The 21,583-nt window shown below is 46.7% G+C and overlaps 1 protein-coding gene across 4 annotated transcripts in view; it reads right to left on the reverse strand.

Annotated features, from left to right (window-relative positions):
• The window catches only part of KSR2 (kinase suppressor of ras 2), a 416,724-nt gene that overhangs the window by 313,201 nt on the left and 81,940 nt on the right, over positions 1 to 21,583 (reverse strand). For all 4 annotated transcript variants that reach the window (XM_047698076.1, XM_047698073.1, XM_047698075.1 and 1 more), the window contains exons 2-3: positions 15,557 to 15,697; positions 11,457 to 11,607 (exon numbers count right to left, since the gene is read on the reverse strand). In XM_047698076.1, coding sequence (XP_047554032.1) covers positions 11,457 to 11,607; positions 15,557 to 15,697 — 292 coding nt within the window. The remainder of the gene's footprint in view (positions 1 to 11,456; positions 11,608 to 15,556; positions 15,698 to 21,583) is intronic.

The following is a 21,583-nucleotide window of genomic DNA, read 5'->3' on the forward strand; positions in this document are numbered from 1 at the left end:
GAAAAGCAATTAGGTCAGGGTAGCTGGTGTGATAAGCTAATGAAGACATCTGAAGATGGACCAACCGGGAGCCTGGGGGAAGGAGCTGGGGTCTGATTCTCAAATGGAACCGTCAGTTTGGGTCTGATTTCTGCTCATCCGATTTAGTGGACACAGAACCCACGATAATCAAACAGTGCAGCCCCTGCCAACTACACAGTTCAAGTTCAGTCTCAGTTCTGTGCCCAATTCTGCTCTGTTACCTCCCAGGTGCAGGGAATTCAGAGAGGGAGGACCGTGGCTCAGATCAGAGAGGCCAGCTGGGAGCCAGGTTCCCTTTGTTCTCACTGGGGGATTCCTACAAAAGCCAGAGCTGACCTCATGAAGTGGCAGGAGGGTTCAAGAGAGGGGCCAAAGGTGGCCAACAAGAAAGTAGAAGTAGCAGCTATATCGGGAAGGGCAGATGAAGCCCTGGACGAGTTTCTCAGCGGGGGTTCTGCTTCCCCGGCTATAAGGCAAAGGCCAGGGGCAGGATGGGTGGGGAACTGACTTAAAAAAATAATAATAAAGATAATCATAGCCAGCCATGTCCTAGGCATGCAATTTGTCAGACATCAGGCTAAGCGTTTATTGATTAACTCATTTCTTTTCTGGCAACAGCGCCAAAGGAAGATACTACCATTTTACAGATGAGAAAAGTAAGGTGGAGTTAAACAGGGAGAGTTGAGGCCAAGCCCAAGGGAGGCAGGACTAAGGCATGAAGAAGGGAGATTGACCAATGGATTGAAACTTGCCCCAAACCAGCTCTGTTCACCCTTGACTTAGGAGTCGAACAAAATCAAATCAAGACAATTCCCGTCTTTAAAACCCTCCAACAGCCCCCTACTCTGCTTCAAAGAAACCCGAGCTTCTTGCCATGGTCCTGAGGCCCCCGAGAAGCTGGTCCGGTCTGCCTCCGCTCCCCTGACCTGCCATCCTGCTGCCCCCGCTCCCTGATCTATACTAGTATGTTGTCAGCCTGGCGAGATTCGGGCACCTGTGTTTCCAAAATCCTGTCTCTGTAGAGTCCCAGGTTAGAGCTGTCCAATGTACAAAATTTGGGATGTGCAGGAAGCAGCATCTATGAGGCTCTAAGACACGGGTGAGGGACAACAGGGGACAGATGTAGAGGTGTTGGTCTGGTTTCTCCATAGTCATTCCCACTCTGGGGCCCACTTCTCATCCTGACAGTGGGCCTCGGTGACCACACCGACCTCAAATCCAACACCAGACACGTCCCTGCAAACTCACAGAAGCAACAGCTCCAAAGAAACAACCACCTTCCATGAGCGTCTCCTCTAGTCCCTCTTCTTGGTTTCCCTGCAACAGATGGATGTGCTGGCTTCCAGAGGATTCCAACAACCCAGGCTGGCTTACCCACATCAGGGCAGGTTAGAGACCTTTCTCCGAGTCCTCAGTCTCCCCTTATGAACTTCTGCTTCCCCAGTTCTTCCTTCAGTTGTATAAGGTCTGTACGCCTAGGATAAATTCATTTTCCCATTATACTCACGGTGGTTCTCCTCTCCAACTGACCCTCACTGATATAGTTACCAGCAGAAGGAACACTGTACCTATTCCAGAACTAGCTTCTGAGATACCTGACAGCTTCCCCTTTCTCCCTCTTAGAATGCTTATTCTTGCTATATGAAACCCAAGCCACACAGAAAGGCAGTATGTGGGTGCCCCAGCAGACAGCCTGAACTGAGTTCCCCTCAACAGCCAGTGCCAACTGCCGTCCGTGTACGTGCGCCATCTTGAATGTTCCAGCCCAGTCAAGCCATAATGCATGGTATGAAGGATCGACCCCACTGAGCCCAGGCCACCCAGACAATCATGAGAGAAAACAAAGCAGTGGTGGTTTTAAGCCACTGAGTTTTGAGTCAGCTGTCACACAGCAAAAAATCACCAGAGCACACGCCATGGTTCAGCGGTGAGCGCCTTCTTTCTGCTTCTTCAGAAAGCTTTGGAGATTGGCATGACCCATTTGCTCTTCTCAGAAGGCGCTCTCCCCGCTCTTTTCATGGCAGGTAAACCTTCTTGTCATTCAAGGCTTAGTTTAAATGTCACCTTCTCAGAGATGCCCACTGGGATGGTCTGACGTGGCTAAGCCGGAGTCCCCAGGTACTCCATCCAACATTAATCTGTGGGTTGCTTTACAGGTATTTTGTGGATGTGATTAAAGTCCCTAATCAGCTGACTTTAAATCAGGAGGATTACCCTCAATAATCTGGACGGGCCTGATTCAATCCTTCAAAAGGCATTAAGAGCAGAACAAAGGCAGCTGGCCCTTCCCGATGGGCGGGCCCACCCACCCACCCACCCTCCCCAACAATAAGGCGATCCCCGCCCTAATCTCTTAATACATTCATCCTCCTGGGTCTGCTTCACTGGTAAACTCTGAATGACACCCCCACCGCGACCATCCCATCAAAGCGAGACACCCGGTCACCCTCCTGTCACCGTATTTTAATTCTCCGCATAAAGCCGATCATCATTTGTCATTTTTCTTATCATTTTTCTCAACTTAGTCTAGAGCAGCACCATCTAATAGAACCTTCTGCGGTGATGGGGATGTCCCAGAACTCTGCTTCTCCCGTAGGGTACCCACTAGCCCCATGCAACCATGGACCACTAGAAAGGCGGCTGGTGAGACGGATGAAGTGAATTTTTTATCTTATTTCATTTTCATGGGTATCACATGAATCTAGAGGCTGCTCGACTGGGCAGTGTGGGTCTAGAATACAAGGTCCATGGGAGCTGAAAGCATGTCCAGCTCTCACTGTGTCCCTGTCCCCCATGGTGACCAAGACAGGAAGATCGGTGCTCACGGAGTGAATGAATGAGGCATTTGTAAGGTTGCATTAAGTTTCTATCGCTTGCCATGGAGAGACCCAACATGGCGCTCCGTGTGTGTAAGGGGTTCCTGAGAACCCACAGCTCGGGGCTGGAGAGTGTACCAAGAGGGGAAGAGAGGACGTCAGCGCTGGAACACACCAGACCCTGCAGGCTTTGGGAGGGGCCCTGCTCTCCCTCGCCCTACCCAGTCATCCCAAAGTTAGAAGCAACTGGAACAATAGGGCAATCAAGACCGCTCTTACTCTTTGTTCTAGTCAAAGGAAGGCTGCGGTGAAGGCAGGGTTCTAGTGGGCTGCGTTGAATACCCCAACAGGGAAGGAGAGAGAGAGAGGGCGCTTCGAGGCTATTTCCGGACCATTCTGCATCCTGTCTTTCCTCCTGGCTGCCAGTCTCCCCGTGGCCATGCAGGAGGAGCTGGAGAGCGCCTGGCCGAAGCCCCTGAGAGGCCCCTGGGGTCTGGAGCTACCTGCCTGCTCATGGCACCCTGGCCTCCTCTCTGGCCCTGGGAGGAGGGACAGAAGCAGAAAAATGTTCATCTTTAGCCCAGAAGGCTGGCCTACAGCCTGCAGAGCTCCGATATGGATCAAAGACGTGCTGGTTGCTACATTCTTCAACGGCCTCCTGACTGCCTGTACACGGCTTAATGTCAAGCTCAATGATAAGCACGAGAAAAATCCCGGGAAAGTAGCTTCATGAGTAGAAATTCGAAGACATTTATGATCTACCTCCGGCCCGTCCCTTCCCCCTCGAGCACAAAGCACATAATCACCAGCTTCATACAGCCAAAGGGGCCACTTTCTCTGCCCACGGGCCCTGTCCCTGTGCTACTTAAGGAAACTTACTAAGTTGCCCCATACGGCATCTGGAAAATTCTTTCTTGATCTTGGAGCTCCACAGTGCTGCAACGTGTGCCTGTCCAAGCCTCCTCCTGCGCCTCCTGGCAACTCACTGTGAGCCACCCCTCCCCCACACGCTGCAGCCAGAGGGCTTGCTTGCAAACAGGACAGTGACCCATGCATCTTCTACTCCACACCCCTCGATGGCAGCTCCGTGCCAAGGTCCACCGCAGAGGCCGGCCCTCCTCAGCACTCACAGTCACACGGGTCTATCTGAGCCTCCCACGCTACACTCTACCTCCTGGCATGAGGCACTTCTGCATGCTCCCACCACCCACCCCCACCCCAGTCATTAGGAGAACTCCTCCTCCTGCTTTGGGTCTCAGCTCCCCACTGAAGCCCTGAGAAAGTCCCCAGGCCCTGGAATCTAGCACAGTGCCTGATATATACCAATGCATGATAAGTGCTAAATAAATGCGCAAGAAAGGAAGGAAGGAAAGCAAAGGAAGGAGAAAAGCAAGGTCTTCCATTACCTGGGACCTGGGTTTTTTCTGGGGAAGCAGAAGATGCAAATGACTGCCCACATTGGTCTGAAAACAGTCAAAACCCCAAGAGGAGAAGGGACAAAGAGGAAACAGAAGAGAAGGAAAGGCACAGCATCTGCACTGTGGTTTCTAAGTCTTGTCCCCCTGGGGTCTTCTCTGATAAGCAGTTGTGATCTAGGGAGGAAAGTTCGAGGAGGGAGCCTGTGGTTTTCAGGCCTGAGGCCGCCAATCTGGGACTGGAGGGACAGTGGGTGATAGGGAGCAAATGGCAGGCACATACTCTTCTGCAACAATCCATTTCACCCTAGGACCTTGGCTCTGCACTGACCATGATGGAGAAAATGGGTGCCATGGAAAAATGCTCGGGCTATAATGTTCTTGGTCAGGGGAAAAGTGGCCCACCCCTAGAGAACAGTCAAGTCAAACAGAGGGGGGAGAATAGGTTCTAAAGACGAAGTCATGTTGAGGGAGAAAGTGGCTTAGAGGGAAGGGAAATCAGAGAAACAAAGAATGAGAAGCATGATTAAGAAACTGAAGGTCATGGGCCCTTTGGAGAGAAAAAGAAAAGAGGATGGCAAGAAGGTAGAGGGAAAAGAGTTGGGGGCAGAGAAAGGCTAGAGGACCCTGGTGATGGTGATGATTGTGGTGATGTTGGTGGTTATGGTAAGGTTGGTGTTGATGAGGATGATGATGGTGGTGGTGACGTTGTATAGGGTGGTGGTGATGATGATGTTGGTGTTGATGGTGTTGTTGATGGTGGTGGTGATGGTGATGATATTGGTGTTGATGGTGTTGATCGTGGTGGTGGTGGTGATGATGGTGGTGGTGGTGATGGTGATGATGATGTGGGCGGTGGTGGTGATGCTGATAGTGATGATGATAATGATAATGATGGCAATGGTGTGGACGGTAGTGATGGTGATGGTGATGGTATGAATGGTGCTGATAATGATAATGATAATGACAGTGACAATGATAGTGGTGATGATGTTGGTGTTGATGGTGTCAATGGTGGTGGTGATGGTGTTGATGGTGATGGTGATGGTATGGATGGTGGTGATAATGATGATAGTGACGATGATGGTGGTGATGATGTGGTAGTGATGGTGACAGAACTTCAGCAGCAAGGGTGGTGATGGCGAGTGCACGATGGGGGTAGGGATGGTGCTAATGATGATCATGACAGTAACAGTAACAATAAGACTCATGATGTACCTAATCCAAGCCAGGCCCTGTGCTTTGCCTGTACCATCTCCTGTAACCCTTCCAACAACCAATGGGTAGAAATCATCATCATCTTCATCCCACTGCTTAGGAAGCTAAGCTCAGAATCGCGAAATGCCATACTGGAAATCACATCGCTGAGAGGTGGTAGGCCCAGGACTTGGCAGAACCGGAGTTTAACCAGATTCCATACCGTTAGCAAACAGTGAAGGCTTAATGAGGGGAAAGCAGAAAGGAAAACTGAAGAGGATGGAGGCCTGCCCTGACCACACTATTTAGCAGGACAACCTCCCCCCATTCCCAGGGATGGCACTGCCATCCCTCCGAGACTGCTCCACTTTTCTTTTTCTTCCCCCCACTGCACTTATTCTAACATACTTCACAATGCACTTGTTTACTATGATTATAACACAACATCTGTCTCCCCCACCCCCGCTAGAATGGAGAGACCGGAGGACAGACATCTGAGCACGCATTTTCAGAGATCAGACCGGTACCTGACATATTGCAGGCATTTGACAAATTTTGTTGAACAAACGAATTTTTTTGGTTTCAGGACACATCTGATATAACAAGAAAAGGTTAAGATATCATGGCTTTGGGGTCCCCTGAACTTGTTGAAAGGACAATTGAAGATTCTTTGGATTTGGGCTAAGGCTGATCTAACAAGCTGTGAGAATGGAAGAAGCGTTCATTTCTTCCTAACTTGGGGGCTTCTTGGACACTGGGAAACAAGGCTATCCCCAAAACCGAGGGAGAACACTAAGATTAGAGTCACACGTCTGAAATAAAGGTGCCCCAATGTTCTAAGAGGGAGACAGAGAGGCGGAGAGTACACATTTCCTCCAGGCATAAAGCTTGGTTGTCTCCGTCTGCTTCCATGAGTTTCTCCACACAAGTTGTATTCCTTCAGTCGTTTAACAAACATGCTTTGAGTCACCAGTATGCAACAGAATTTTTTGTAAAGATTTCATTTATTTATTTGAGAGAGAGAGAGAGATCCCAAGCAGCGGGGAGGGGTAGAGAGAGAAGCAGACTCCCTGCTGTGCAGGGAGCAGGACATGGGACTGGACCCCTGGACCCTGGGATCATGACCTGAGCCGAAGGCAGATGCTTCACCGACTGAGCCACCAGATGCTCCACACCAGAATTTAAAATATCTGACATCATCACTGTACAAGAGGCCAGCCCTCCCGGTGAGAGCTGGGGTTACCACGGCAAATAAATATGGGATGATGCTTAAGAACCAGTCTCATGGGAAAGACAGTACTGTGTTCCCTAGTTTGGGATAACATTTTTGGTTAAAGTGTAGGGCAGGAAATGATGGAATCATCCAGCTCCCAAGACAGTTAGAAGCTTCTAGGAACCAAAGATTGTATTTGAGGGAAGATTTAAAAGGATGGCTCACTGCTTCCCCCTGGTGGAGATCAGTAGCAAGTACATGAAACAGCTTGCATCTTCCCTCAACAGGGGAACCCTGAGTCAGAAGCTAGGCTTGTAACTGCACCTGCCCCACAGGAGGTCACAGTCAGATGGGAGAGGAAGGCCAGGAAACTGACAACCACTGTAAGACATGGTCAGTTGGTGGCAGAGCATTCATTCATTTGTTCGTTCATTCATTCATTCAACAAAGTGCAGAGGCTTGGAGGCAGGGGTTGGGCTTAAGGATAAACAGGGATTCACTGGGAAAACAAAGAGAAAGGGAATTCTAGACCGCGGTGCCCAGAGCAAGATGTGAAATGCATGCCTGATCCAGAAAATTCTATGTAGCTAACAGACTTAGCCGACAGTTAAGGCTTGAAGGGGAAATGGGAACAGTTGGGGCTCTAAACGGAAGCCAAATCCTGAGCTTTCTCTGCAACCCATGAGAAGGACCACGTACTTTAAGCCCCTGGTGATTTGCACGGGCTAAATGTGGAAAAAGGTGCATTAATTCAGAAATATTGGGGTGCCTGGGTGGCTCAGTCAGTGAAGCATCTGCTTTCAGCTCGGGTCATGAACCCAGGTTCCTGGGATCCAGCCCCGCATTGGGCTCCCTGCTCGGGGGGAGTCTGCTTCTCCCTCTCCCTCTGCTGATTCCCCTGCTTGTGTGCTCTCTCTCTCTCAAATAAAGTCTTTTTTAAAAAATTCTTTTAATCCAGGGGCACCTGGGTGGCTCAGTGGGTTAAGCCTCTGTCTTCGGCTCAGGTCATGATCCCAGGGTCCTGGGATGGAGCACCTCATCGGGCTCTCTGCTCAGCAGGGAGCCTGCTTCCCTCTCTCTCTCTGCCTGCCTCTCTGCCTACTTGTGATCTCCGTCTGTCAAATAAATAAAATCTTTTAAAAAAATAAAACTTAAAAAAAATTCTTTTAATTCAGGAATGTTTACTAAGTCCCTACAGTGTATCAGATATTGATATCAGGCCTGGGAATAAAACAATGACCAGAAAGAGGTCCGATCCTTGCCCTTTTGCAGCTTATGGTCTAGTGAGGAGACAGACACCCATGTTTAAAAAAAAAAAAAAAATCACTCCTCCCAAAAGGTTAAAATTTAAATTAAAATGCGATGAGCAAAAAAAAAAAGTGGTGAGCAGCCCCGCCGCAGACAGGAAAAGCAGAAGTAAAGTATGACTCCGGGGAAGTTTGGAGCTGGGTGAGTAGACAAGACGGAGTTAGGGGTCCCCAGAAAAATGAAGCAAGATGCAGCTTTCTCAACATCAGAGAAGTCACGTGAGGACCCCGGCCGGTCTGTGGGCGATGCCTGGCTGGCGCTATTCACACAAGTACATTTCTCGCAGAACTCCCCGGGATGCATTAAAATTGCAGGGAAAAAAAAAATAGACCTCGACAGTTAATGGTTTTCAGGAACAAAAGAACGTAAAAAAAACCAACCACTCCCAAGCCAGGACATAGTCTGACCACAGCAGAGACAATAAATCCTCAGTAAAGCTCCCAGTGCTTTTTCAGAAGTCAAGATTGACCTACTGCCCATGCTTGGGTCATTTTTGCAGGATTTAAACCCCTTCGAGCACACAAACATGGGACTAAGTGCAGGCAGAGCACCGACGAGCCGACCCGGGCTGGCCTGTGACTTCAACCAGCTAAGAGCTGGACTCCTCTGACACCTTAGGATGGCTTCTGCCCCAATTCTAGACCAAACTGTCCTTTGCCAAGCACCTCTGTGTATATGCACGCACTGGCAGCTTAAAAGTCCCCCGATTTTGCTGTTCGGAGGGGCTGTGCTCAGCTATCCCCCTGCCTCTTTCCTTATAAACAGTCATACAAACTTCTTTGCTTCCAACATCTTGGGTTGTGCGACGTAATGCATGGCACTGAGTTGAGTGGCTCCCCATGCTGACCTCAGCACCAAGAGCCATAGGATTTTGACAAACGTGCAGGACTTGGCCACCGTTGTCAAAGTTCTGTGGCCCTAAGGCTGGAAATGGAGCAGGACATTGTAGACGGGATCAGAGCTGCCTAGGAAGGGTCGGTAGAGGCAGGAGGATGAAGGGGAGTGGAATTTGCCACCCCAGAATATATATCCCTTTGGCAGAAGGGCTATTTTAGGCTGATTATTTTGAAGAAACAGCAGACAGAGGGGAAGCTCTGGTACCCGAGTAGAAGTCGTACTTTTGTAAAAGACATTGACATTGATAAGGGAAACCTCCATGGATAAGGGTGTCTCCAACTCGGTATCAGAAGGGTGATTCTTAAATCTCTAGAAACTTCTATCAGTGGAGAAGGCAGAGATTTCTGTACAACCACCTTCCCCTTGTTGATTATGCTTTTCCTGGTCACCTCCCATAAAGGCATCCCCCCTACCCCCTGAGTGTAACCCTCTCTTTTGACTTTAGCTAGAGATGTGATTTAAGATGATGTCTTAGGGCTACTCTGAAGAGTTACTCAGTTTCCCCAAGGCTCTTCTACATATACAGGAGGTATGCATGTTAGCAAATCTCTGTTTCCTCTTGTTCATCTGGTGGTGGCCTCATCTAAGGACCCAGAAGGGTAGAGAGAAAAAAATTTTCCCCCCACGAGGATCAAAGAGATCACTGTCTTTCAAACCACGGCTCACAACCAGTGAGGTGTGACCTGAAAGTGATGGGTTATTACCAGCATCAGGTAAATGATACGGAATGAAATAGAAAAGAAAGCAAAATACCACGTATAGTAAGAATGAGTTTGATGCCAATTCTTTCTTTCATGAGACTCATTTCAGGTGTGCATGTGCGTAGGAGTGTGTGTGTACAGAGTTACCATGTAAATCTGATTCATTTCTGTACATCTCAACCCAAAACTGAAAACCAGCAGATTAGAGGCCCTCACAGGGGCAGCCCAGGATGTCACAAGGGTGAGTGCTCAGCCTCGGGAGGGTGGACAGAAACACCTGTTTCGGGCAGAGCGGGAGGCCAGCTCCACTTAGAAGAACTTCACCAAACTCTGATGGGAAGATATAAACTCGGAAAAGCAATTAAGAACCTAACCTCAGTGCTCACTCCCGAGCATTACATGGGGCAGGGGTGGAGGAGAGGCGAGAGGTAGAAATCGATACAAACTTTCTGGAAAGCTACTTGGTAACCTTCACCGGACTATCTGGGGACATTTGGATTGGGAGGAGAGAGGATGATACCGACACCAGATCACTGAGCCCAGGGATGCTGCCAACATCCTTCAATGAGACGACAGCCTCTGACCCAGGGTTTCTTCTGAGGATGACCGTAGCTTTGGTAAGAATGTGCCAGCAAGAAGGACTACCAGAGGGCGTGCACGGGGGACTCGGGCCAATGACCTGTTTCAAATATGTTCTCTCTTTCATTCCCTGCTACATCCCAGCCCTGCTGGCACACAGCAGGCAGGGAATACCTGTTGAATGTTCCATGCTGAATCCAGCAAAGGCTTCTGTGGCTAAGCAGCAGCCTCACTGTTCCAGACTGAGGTTCTACAGTGACACCCAGTGGCGGAAACCGAAACAACCATGCCGATGCACCAGATTTAGCTCCTGTTTGCAGAGCGGATCCCTTCCAGCTACAAAGGCCCCAGAATTTGTGGGGGAATCACGAGGCTAGAGAGAAGCAGGGAGACTCAAAAGGAGCTAATAGCGGCAAATGGGGGTTTGAGCGATTAATGGGAAAGAGCAAAGAAAGATGATGTGAAAAAGAAAAACAAAACAAAACAATCTCCAAAAGGAGTCTTCACCCTCACAAGACAGCAAACCCAAACTTAAGAACTTTTAACCTCTCAGGAAACAACCCTCTCTTTTGTTTTGCTAATAATTCCCGTGCCTCACCCTCTGGCCTATAAAAAACGACTTCTCTGCGTGCTGGAAGGGATTCCGGCAGATTCATAACTGATCTCCAACTCATTCAGCTGAATTTATTTTTTTTAACAATTTGGATCCCAAACTGATAAAACAAGTCACAGAGGTTATTTAATGGGGGGGGGGGGTGTCTCAAAATGTGCATGGATAATCCTAATTATATTGTTTAAAAATAGGACTCATATACCCATCTGTCTGGAAGACTTACACCAAAACTTTTTACCAAAAATGACAACGGTAGGTTCCCTAGAGGGCAGAGCCTAGGATAGTTCTTTTCTTTTTGTTTATCTATTTTCTGCTTTATTTTACAATGAGAGTCTATTGTTTATGTAAAGAAAATAAGAAGTTAGCTGGATGTGGACCCAACATGCAAAGGCACTTAAGAATGTCTAAGGTACCAGTACCCTGATCAGCTCTGCACACCCGGATTTCCATATCTGGGCCATTATTATCCAGAACCAAATGCCCTACCAGCTCGGCACTCCCTTGAGCACGAGCTTCCAAGAGGTGCCTTCACCCCTTCCAGCTTCGGAATTCCCCTCTTTGGGGAATTTGGTAAATTTGGTATTTACCAACCAAAGCTGACTGTCTCATCCTGGCCTGCAGCTCAGGCGCAGAAATCTGGAGGAACCAAGGACGACGTGTTGGGGACGAGCCTCCGTCCCCAGGGCTGATGCTCACCTGACATGTGGACATTCCGCAGGCAGGTCAGGGAGGCATTGAGACGAGCGCACTCCTCTCGGTTGGCTCCGTATTTCTCCACGGTCTCACACACCTGCTCATCTGTCATCTCCAAGAGGTCCTCCAGACTCAGCTGGCCGGGGGTGATCTCCTAGAGCCAGGGAGAAAGAAGGATGGTGAACATATCTCAGGGGCCCAGAGCGGGGTGAGAGAGGGCTGAGCCTCCACACTGCCGCCTAGCGGTAGCTAGGGGGAACAGGCCTGGGTTTGAATCTCCGCTTGGCCACTCATTACCTTGGGCAAGTCACTTACCCTCTCTGGGAGCCTCACTTTATTCACCTGTACAATGGGAGTCTTAAGTGTTCATACTTTGTAAAGTAGCCCCTATCGTTAGCACACAGCCAGTACTCCATAGATGGTGGCAGTTAATTATATGTCCTCCCTGAATTCCTTATGGGCAGTCTCCAATTCCCTTGTCTTTGGATGGCCCTCTGCTCAGCTTAGCTTACCCCCAATACAGGGTGATCTCAGAGCAGAGCACACTGGATAGGCCAAGTCCCTTGATGGCTGTTCTCCCCCGCCACACCCGTCCAGATTGGGGGTTTAGGAACCCTAAGGGGTGGTAAGTTGGAACCTTATGGGTAGCTCGGTGCTGGAAATGAACCTGGATTTTCTTCTGAGCCCAACGGGGCAAGGCTGTGCATTCTAAGACAAAGTGGCAAGACTGGAGTATAGCATGAGGTGGGGACAGGGACACCTGGAGAGATGGACTGAGAACAGAAATGGTAGGATTGCCAGCTACAAATGTCCCTTCACCACCAGCAGCAACCACTCCCCCTGCCCCCCATTTCCCAAAATGGTGTGTCCCAGGACACCATGAAATTTGTCAGACTTTGATATTTATGCATCTTTATGCATTTATGCATATTATGCATCTATATCCATATATAATATATATATATATATAATAGAGAGACTTCATTTATAGCAGTTAATGGCATTCGATGTTTTTACACACATTATTTAAATAAGAATTTTAGACACCTAAAGATGGAGAGTCTAGGACAATATTGTGGGATACTTCTGCCCTCTCGTGACCACATCTGTGTATTACAACAAAATCTGATACCTACCCCCCGCCCCCCCCACCCCCTCACCAACCCCCAATACAGACATTTAACGGGCAGCCAGAAGGAGGAAAACTTCTTTCTCCGCCTCAAAACAGATGCAGGGCAAAGGCCATGAAGCCAGATCAGTGCCTTTCCAACTCACTAGGGCAGGGAGCAGGAGAAAACAACACTTGAGTCATTTCATTTAGGGCTTTTCTCAAATAGGGACACATGGCTCAATAAAGTCCACTTTTAGAAAAGTGATGGTCCAGGAGCTGAAGGTACAAAACAAATCACATTTAGAGGGACTCATTCACAACCTGAAAGATTTCTCCTCTTTGCTGCAGAATTCACTTGTGCATTTCAATTCTATCATTTACTCTCCAAATACTCAAATTTCCCTGAAATTTGGGGTCACAGAAAAAAAAAATCACAGAAGTAATAACGACATAAAAAATGGACAAAGCCTAAAGAAACCCGGACTAACAGAGCAGATTCACTTCCGTTCAATAAAGTGATAATAATAAACAAAAATGAAATGAATGGTACACTGTTTTAAGTGTTTTTGGGGGGCTTTCTTTTAATGTCACAAAGACCCCCATAAAGTAGTACTTTCATCATCATCATTGGTCTGTAATTAGGACACTAAAATTCAGAGAGGTTAGACCACTTGCCCAGGGATGCACAGCAAGTAAATCTGAACCCAGGCTGTTACTTGAGAGCCTTGGCCATACTGCAGGTTCCTTCTCGGAAAGGGGCCCTCTGGTGGACGCAGGCGGGAGCTGCAGGCAGAGAGCTGGAACCTCAGCGTTCCCTAGTTGGTGGACTCAGGATTCTAACAGACTAAGGTAAGAGCCAGAGCTGGGGCACTTGCAGGCCAGGTAAATGAGCAAAACTACCAACTAGCCAGAGCCTGCAGGATCCGAAGGGGCAGCAGAAATCAGGTGACTGCCACTGGATGGGAATTCAGCTCAGTGTGCTCAAAAATTTGGCTTTTTCGAGAAGGCAGAGATCTGGGTTTGTTTTTTTTTTAATGCAAACTCTTTAAGCTTCTAAATATTGGCTCAAAAATTTTTTTGCAAATACCGTATCAGACAAAAAAAATGTCTGTGCATCAGATTCAAGGAATAGCTTGGGGGCCGCCAGGTTTCAACCTCTAGCTGAGAAGATTTTGTCTCTGTATTCACCACACTTGATAAATAAACAGTCCCCAAAGCCTCTAAAAAGGGGACTGGCCGGTGCAAATAAAATGAACTGTCCGTAGTTATATGTGACCTTTCATTTTAAGGCTATTCACGTGGAAACTCCATCCTGGGAATGAAATAAAGGAACATAGAATTCATACACCATCCAGTGCACATGTGTGCGGTGCAGGGGCTGGGACGGAGGAACGTGTGGGTCCCCCATCTAGCTCAGCATCTGGGGGGTTCTAGGCGAGCTCACATTAGAGGTCAAGGGCTGAAAAAGACAAAAGGTGGAAGACAATCTTCCAGGACTCTTCAAGCCAGAAGAAGGGTGCACCGTGAGAAATGGTACTTGGTCCTACAGGCAAGGGGAGCACACCCTTGTCTACCCAGCTCAGCAAGTCCCCAGCAACAGAAAAAGGAGGAGAAAGCGCAGAGCTTCCCACCTGCCCCAGAGTCCTTCTGAGCTGCCTTCTCCTGTCAGCCCCATCCACTCCCTAGCAGGGGAAGTCGCTTCATCTTGGAGCGTCAGAATCTTGCTCTGCACAAGGGGGATTATTGTCCCCACCTCCAAAGGGGATTGTGAGGGTCTGAACAGCCTCAACGGTTGAGATCCTGGCTATAAAGCCCTTAGGACAGCTCCTGGCCCCAAATATTCAGTGACCGGTTTTTATGAGGGCTGGACTGGTCCCTGGAAACAGTGAGGCCTTGGGATCCAAGAAGGTAGGGAAATCTCTTTGCCCTTGAGATTTTAAGGATGTGGTCCACTCTGGTTACTTCCAGAGCTTTCAACAGTAAGAACAAGCTGACATTTGCCGAATGCTATCAGGTGCCAGACTGCGTGGAATATTTTGGATGGATCATTGCATTTTATCATTCTAGCCACTTCAGAAGAGGAGGCGATCATTACCCCCATTAACAGATGAGAAAACTATACAATGGAGTATTATGCCTCCCTCCATCAGAAAGGATGAATCCCCAACTTTTGTATCAATATGGACGGGACTAGAGGAGATTATGCTGAGGGAAATCAGTCAAGCAAAGAGAGTCAATTATCATATGGTTTCACTTACTTGTGGAGCATAAACAGTAACACAGAGGACATGCGGAAATGGAGCAGAGAAGTGAGTTGGGGGAAACTGGAGGGGGAGACGAACTATGAGAGACTGCGGACTCTGAGAAACAAACTGAGGGTTTTGGAGGGGAGGGGAGTGGGGGATTGGGTGAGCCTGGTGGTGGGTATTAAGGAGGGCACGTATTGCCTAGACACTGGGTATGATGCATAAACGATGAATCTTGGAACACTGAAAAAATAAAATAAAATAAAATGATAAAATAAAATAAAATAAAAACAGATGAGAAAACTAATACCCTCAGTCCATAGTGCCCACTATGGTGGCCACCAGCCACATTCATTAACATTAAATATAAGTAAAAATTCCATCCATCAGCCCCAGGCACTAATCACAATCGAAGCACTCAAGGGCTCCCTGGGATTGGAGGCCAATGCATCAGAGGGCACAGATACAAAATATCTGCATCACCGCAGAAGTTCTGCTGGACAGACCCATTCTAAAAGGTAACGTGACTCAGCCGAGGTGACTGAGCTAATGAGTAGCAGAGCTGGAGGAAGACGGGGCTGAGCGTAGAACCACACTCTTAACAACCCACTTGGACAGCATCAGAGATCCTCTATGCCTTCGTCCAACACATTTTTTTTGAGGGCCTACTATGTGCCAGGCACAGGCCAAAACACACTGGTTTCTGTCCGATCAGGGGCAGGGGGCAGGGGGCCGTCTCTGGTCACCTCCAAGACTTCCTTGCGCACGTCGACGATCCGGAACCAGTGGCGGAGCTGGGGGAAGCCGTCCAGCTCAGCGTTGCGTTCCTGAAGGGCCACCTTCTTTTTGCAGGACAGCTGACGGCTGAAGTACTTCACCAGCTTGCTCTGTGGAGACACAGATGAGGACAGAGAGCGGGTCTCAGAGGCATAGCCACGGGAGGAGAAGCAGGAACCTCCCTACGGCCCCCTCCCTGCCCGAACCCCATCCAAAGCCTGTTCTAAAGATGGATTTAACTGCAGGGAGGAGAGCCAGGCAAAAGGTACCACTTTTTCGGGGGGAGACTTTTGGCTACAGTCATGTACATGTCCACTACACAGATTCTTGGACCCAAGGACTCCGCTTCTAGGAACTCACCTACAGACGCCACAGTGGGCCAGATGACTGTAAAAGAATATTTCTTCCAGTTCTCCTGGCAATGGCAAAAGACTGAAAACACCTTGAGAGTCCATCAACAGGAGTCTCATCTATCCAGGGAATTTTACACAAGGGAGTGCTAGGCAGCTATAACAAAATAAGGAAGCGCACTATGTACCCGTACAGAACCATGTCCAAGATACATTGTTACACAGAAATACTCTCCAGGCGTGGGGGCAATGTCAATGTCTACGTTTATGTATCTTTGTAAATGCAGCCATTCTCTGGGAGGATTTCTAATAATCTAGGAAAGGGACAGAGGGACGTGGGGAAGAGGTGTGGAAGAAACATTTTTTGTTTCTTACTTTTTTTAATTTGTACTTGAAGTAGCGTGAACACACTATATTATATTAGCGTCAAGCGTACAACCTGGGAATTCAACGATTATATATTCGATGCAGGGCTCACTACCAGCAGCAGAGAAGCACAATGACATTTGTCACCACATCAAGTTATTACAAAGGTATTGACCCTATTCCCAAGGCTGTAGTTTTCAGGGTGAAAGAGGTACAAGCTTCCGGTTGTAAAAGAAATAAGTCACGGAGATGAAAAGTACAGCAGAGAAACATTTCACGGAAATCCTTTTGTACTCCGTGAATCTGAACTCGCATGCAAATATTCACAAATCCACAAATACTTTTAGAATGAGATGGACATGAACTCATGCTATGCAGAGATGCCATGACACGAGAAAGGAAAACTAGTTCTGTAAAAACTAACAACATCTGGCACACATCTGTCACTTACAATGTATTTCTAAGGACAATGTTGCTGTAGGGTTTTATCCTAAAGAGATAATTAAGAATATTCACAAAGCTTTGCTCTAAATCGAAACTAGCCACAAAAAAGCAGAGAACCACCCAAACCTTCTGCAATAGGGGATTATGTAAGTACATTACAAATATATCTATATGATGGCATATCATTGAAAATAATGTATAAAATATGTATAATATAATTTACAAATAATGCATTAAAAATTTATAAAACTGTATGTGTACAGATGCACAGAAAAAGCCTTGGGAGGGTATATAACAAAATATGAGCAATAGCTATTTCTGAGAGTAAGATTATAGGTGATGAAGATAACTCAGATTAAGAATTATTATAATTAAGATTATTAATAAATATTAAGATTATTGATAGAGATTTTTTTCTATTTGCTTCTCTACAACAAAATTAGAAAATACAAGATATATATATATAATCTGCTTATTAATGGGAAAATGTTCAGATGGGCTTGGCAACGTTTCTTTAACACTGAGACTATCCAGTGTCAGCAAGAATGAGAGAAACCATTGAGAATTGAGAATGCCACTGGCGGGCAATCCGATTTTTGTCTCAACATTTTAATATTCTCACTTTTAGGAAACCACCCTAAAAAAGACTTATTTGTGTGTGTACATGGGATAAAGGCTGGCTCATTACCGCAGCACAATAATTTTTAAAAACTGGAAAAGGTAGACTGATACATATTGAGTTGGGAAAATCTCCAAGATTTTCATCTTCCGTGAAAAAGCAATCTGCAAAGACAGCATATACTGTGATTACATTTGTATTTTTAAAACTCTGTGTGTGTTGGGGCGTCTGGCTGTCTCAGTCGGTGGGGCACATGGCTCTTGATCTCGGGGTTGTGGATTTGAGCCCCATGTTGGATGTAGAGATGACTTAAAAATAAATTCTGGGAGCACCTGGGTTAAAGCCTCTGCCTTCAGCTCAGGTCATGATCTCAGGGTCCTGGGATCGAGCCCCACATCGGGCTCTCTGCTCAGCGGGGAGCCTACTTCCCTCTCTCTCTCTCTCTCTGCCTGCCTCTCTGCCTACTTGTGATCTCTGTCTGTCAAATAAATAAATAAAATCTAATAAATAAATAAATAAATTCTGGAAAACAAGGTTTAAAAAGGCACGTTAACCAAGGGGTGCCTAGGGACGCAGTTAGTTAAGTATCTGACTCTTGGCTTCAGCTCAGGTCGTGATATCCGGGTGGTGAGATCCATGCCACATGGGGTTCTGTTCTGTGCTCAGCATGGAACCAGCGTGAGATCTTCTCTCTCGCTCTCATTCTGCCCTCCCCACCCCGGCTCTCTCTCAAATAAATAAATAAAATATTTTAAAAAATAAAAAGGTACATTAACCCAAAAATTAAGTATGAATGAATTCCAGCCCATCCATAGGACAGAATCCTATATAAACTTTCATGTGGTGCATAAAAAAATGAATTTTGGAACACTGAAAAAAAATTAATTTAATTTAATTTGAAAAAATAAAGTACATTATGAATTTAAAAGCAAAAAAAAAAAGGTAGATTTTGCTATGAAACCTGTCTCCAGCAGTTACCACTCTCTCTATCAATTCCAGTAAGTTCGAGGACAGAAGAGATCTCAGAATTTTAACTTCCTTCACCGTGCAGAAAAGAAACCGTGGCAATTAACAGCAAAATGAATCTCTCAGACCCTGAGATCGTGCCATCTCTTACTCACAGTAAGTGTGCCCAGCGGACTTACTTCCTTTTGCACTGATTTAAATCGAGGGCTTATTAGTAAATGCAAAAATAGAAGAGAAGGGGCGCCTGGGTGGCTCAGTGGGTTAAAGCCTCTGCCTTCGGCTCGGGTCATGATCTCAGGGTCTTAGGATCAAGCCCCGCGTCGGGCTCTCTGCTCGGCGGGGAGCCTGCTTCCTCCTCTCTCTCTGCTTGCCTCTCTGCCTACTTGTGATCTCTGTCAAATAAATAAAATCTTTAAAAAAAAAAATAGAAGAGTACACCGTGAAATGTGTAAGTCTTAGCTGATAAATTAAAGTTAATCTGTGTCAAAATATATATTCCTTAACAAATGTATCCTTTCTCCAACGTTTAAAATGTACAGTTACACTGCAAAGAAATACTTTTAAGTTGAATTAAACTAAAAACTGTCTTCCTGACTCATTATTTAAATCCTGATTCTGAAATTCATAGGATTTAAATCGAACCAACTTACAGAAATTGCTTAAAAGGAATACATGTTTATTTTATTAACAATATCTATAAATTTGGGATTTCTGCTAACTGACCTTCCTCAAGCTTTTCATCTAAATAAATCAAGTTTTTCTGTTTATTATTTTATGCTATATAGGCCCGTGTTGGATTTCAAATATGGTAAAAGAAATAAGAATGTGGCTTTTTTAAAAAGATTTTATTTATTTATTTGACAGACAGAGATCACAAGTAGGCAGAGAGGCAGGCAGAGAGAGAGAGAGGAGAGAGCAGGCTCCCTGTAGAGCAGAGAGCCCAATGTGGGGCTCGATCCCAGGACCCTGGGATCATGACCCGAGCCGGAGGCAGAGACTTTAACCCACTGAGCCACCCAGGCGCCCCAAGAATGTGGTTTCTTGACATAAATAAAAAAACAACAAAAACAATGTAGTTTCTTGAAGGAAAGAAGGAAGAAAGCAAGCACTGTCAAAGAGAGCCAGTGACATCCTATCTCTCAAACCTTTTTTTTTTTTTTAAGTTTTAATTTATTTAAGTATGCTCCACCCAATGTGGGTCTTGAACTCACAACCCCGAGATCAAGAGTCACATGCTCCACTGACTGAGCCAACTAAGTGCCCAGTCTCTCCCACTTTTGATTAAGCATTCATTATCACAGAAGACTGCAAAACCGGACTGAGGCTGGATGGGGCCAAGAAGCCATGCCATGACCCTGCTCAAACACCCCACTCTTCGGGGAGGGTATGTGCTATGGTGAGTGTTGTGAAGTGTGTAAACCTGGCGATTCGCAGACCTGTACCCCTGGGGATAAAAATATATGTTTATAAAGCTGTAAAAAAAAAAAAAAAAAAAAGAAAGAAAGGATGAATCCCCAAGTTTTGTAGCAACATGGACGGGACTGGAAGAGATTATGCTGAGTGAAATAAGTCAAGCAGAGAGAGTCAATTATCATATGGTTTCACTTATTTGTGGAGCATAACAAATAGCATGGAGGACAAGGGGAGATGGAGAGGAGAAGGGAGTTGAGGGAAATTGGAAGGGGAGGTGAACCATGAGAGACTATGGACTCTGAAAAACGATCTGGGAATTTTGAGGGGGTGGGGGGTGGGAGGTTGGGGGCACCAGGTGGTGGGTATTGTAGAGGGCACGGATTGCATGGAGCACTGGGTGTGGTGCAAAAATAATGAATACTGTTATGCTGAAAAAAATAAAAAAATTAAAAAAAAAAAAAAAAACAAAACACCCCACTCTTGAAGGGCAGATCTCCCAAGTATGGGTCACACCGATCCCTGGAGGTATGGCACTGAGTGACAATGCGTTATATCAAGGAGACGGTTTCTGTCCAGTGATGCTATGTCTTTAACACCTAGCATGTGCTGATCTCTCTCTATAACAGAGAGCAGGACACAGACTCATAGCCTTGGACAGGTAACGATAGTGAGTGCGATGCAATGACCCTGGGGGTTTTATCGTTTGCCTGTTGTTGTTTTTTAAAGATTTTATTTATTATTTGTCAGAAAGAGGGAGAGCACAAGCAGTGGGGAGGGGCAGGCAGAGGGAGAAGCAGGCTCCCTGCTGAGCAAGAAGCTCAATGCAAGACCCCATCCCAGGACCCCGGAGATCCTGACCTGAGCAGAAGGCAGACACTTAACCGACTGAGCCACCCAGGTGTCTTGTGATACTACTGTTTTTATTGTGTTAATTTTCTTGATTGCCTTCCATTCATGGCAAGTGATACTAGTTTTCCATTACAATAGTTGCATAAGGTTTGTATTTTTTTTTAAGATTTTATTTATTTATTTGACAGATAGATCACAAGTAGGCGGAGAGGCAGGCAGAGAGAGGAAGGGAAGCAGGCTTCCCGCTGAGCAGAGAGCCCTATGCGGGGCTGGATCCCAGGACCTTGGGATCACGGCCTGAGCCGAAGGCAGAGGCTTTAACCCACTGAGCCACCCAGGTGCCCCGCATAAGGTTTGTATTTAAATACATGTGTGTTTTGAAGAATTGAGTCGGTTTCAAGAACATATACACACATGGCAAAAAGCGCGGTTGTGGTGTCAAACTTATGAGTTGGGGAAACGCTGTTCTATAGGATATCATTCAGACTCAGACGTTATTCAGGGCTCAGCTGTAGTCCATTTCTCCTCCCTTGCCTCTTTCTTTTCTGTGTGATGCCCTGAACACATCACCTCAAATGTGCCCCTTCTATGATTTTGCCCAGATTCCCCCATCTAAAAGTGCTTTCCGTACCCATATGTGGTTGGCTGTAAAGATGCCCTGATTCCTCTACACCTCCTGCCCCCATACCCTTTTGTGCCTTCAGAATTCACTCACAAGGGGCGCCTGGGTGGCTCAGTGGGTTAAAACCTCTGCCTTCAGCTCAGGTAATGATCTCAGGGTCCTGGGATCGAACCCCGCGTCGGGCTCTCTGCTTGGTGGGAGCCTGCTTCCTCCTCTCTCTGCTGGCTTCTCTGCCTACTTGTGATATCTGCCTGTCAAACAAATAAAATCTTTAAAAAAAAAAAAAAGAATTCACTCACAAACAAGGCAGAGTCGATGCCCACAACCCTCCAACCAGAAGTGTCTTGCCTCAGCCAATAGAAAAAGG

This window comes from Lutra lutra, chromosome 12 (assembly GCF_902655055.1).
Source record: "Lutra lutra chromosome 12, mLutLut1.2, whole genome shotgun sequence".
Lineage (NCBI taxonomy): Eukaryota > Metazoa > Chordata > Mammalia > Carnivora > Mustelidae > Lutra > Lutra lutra.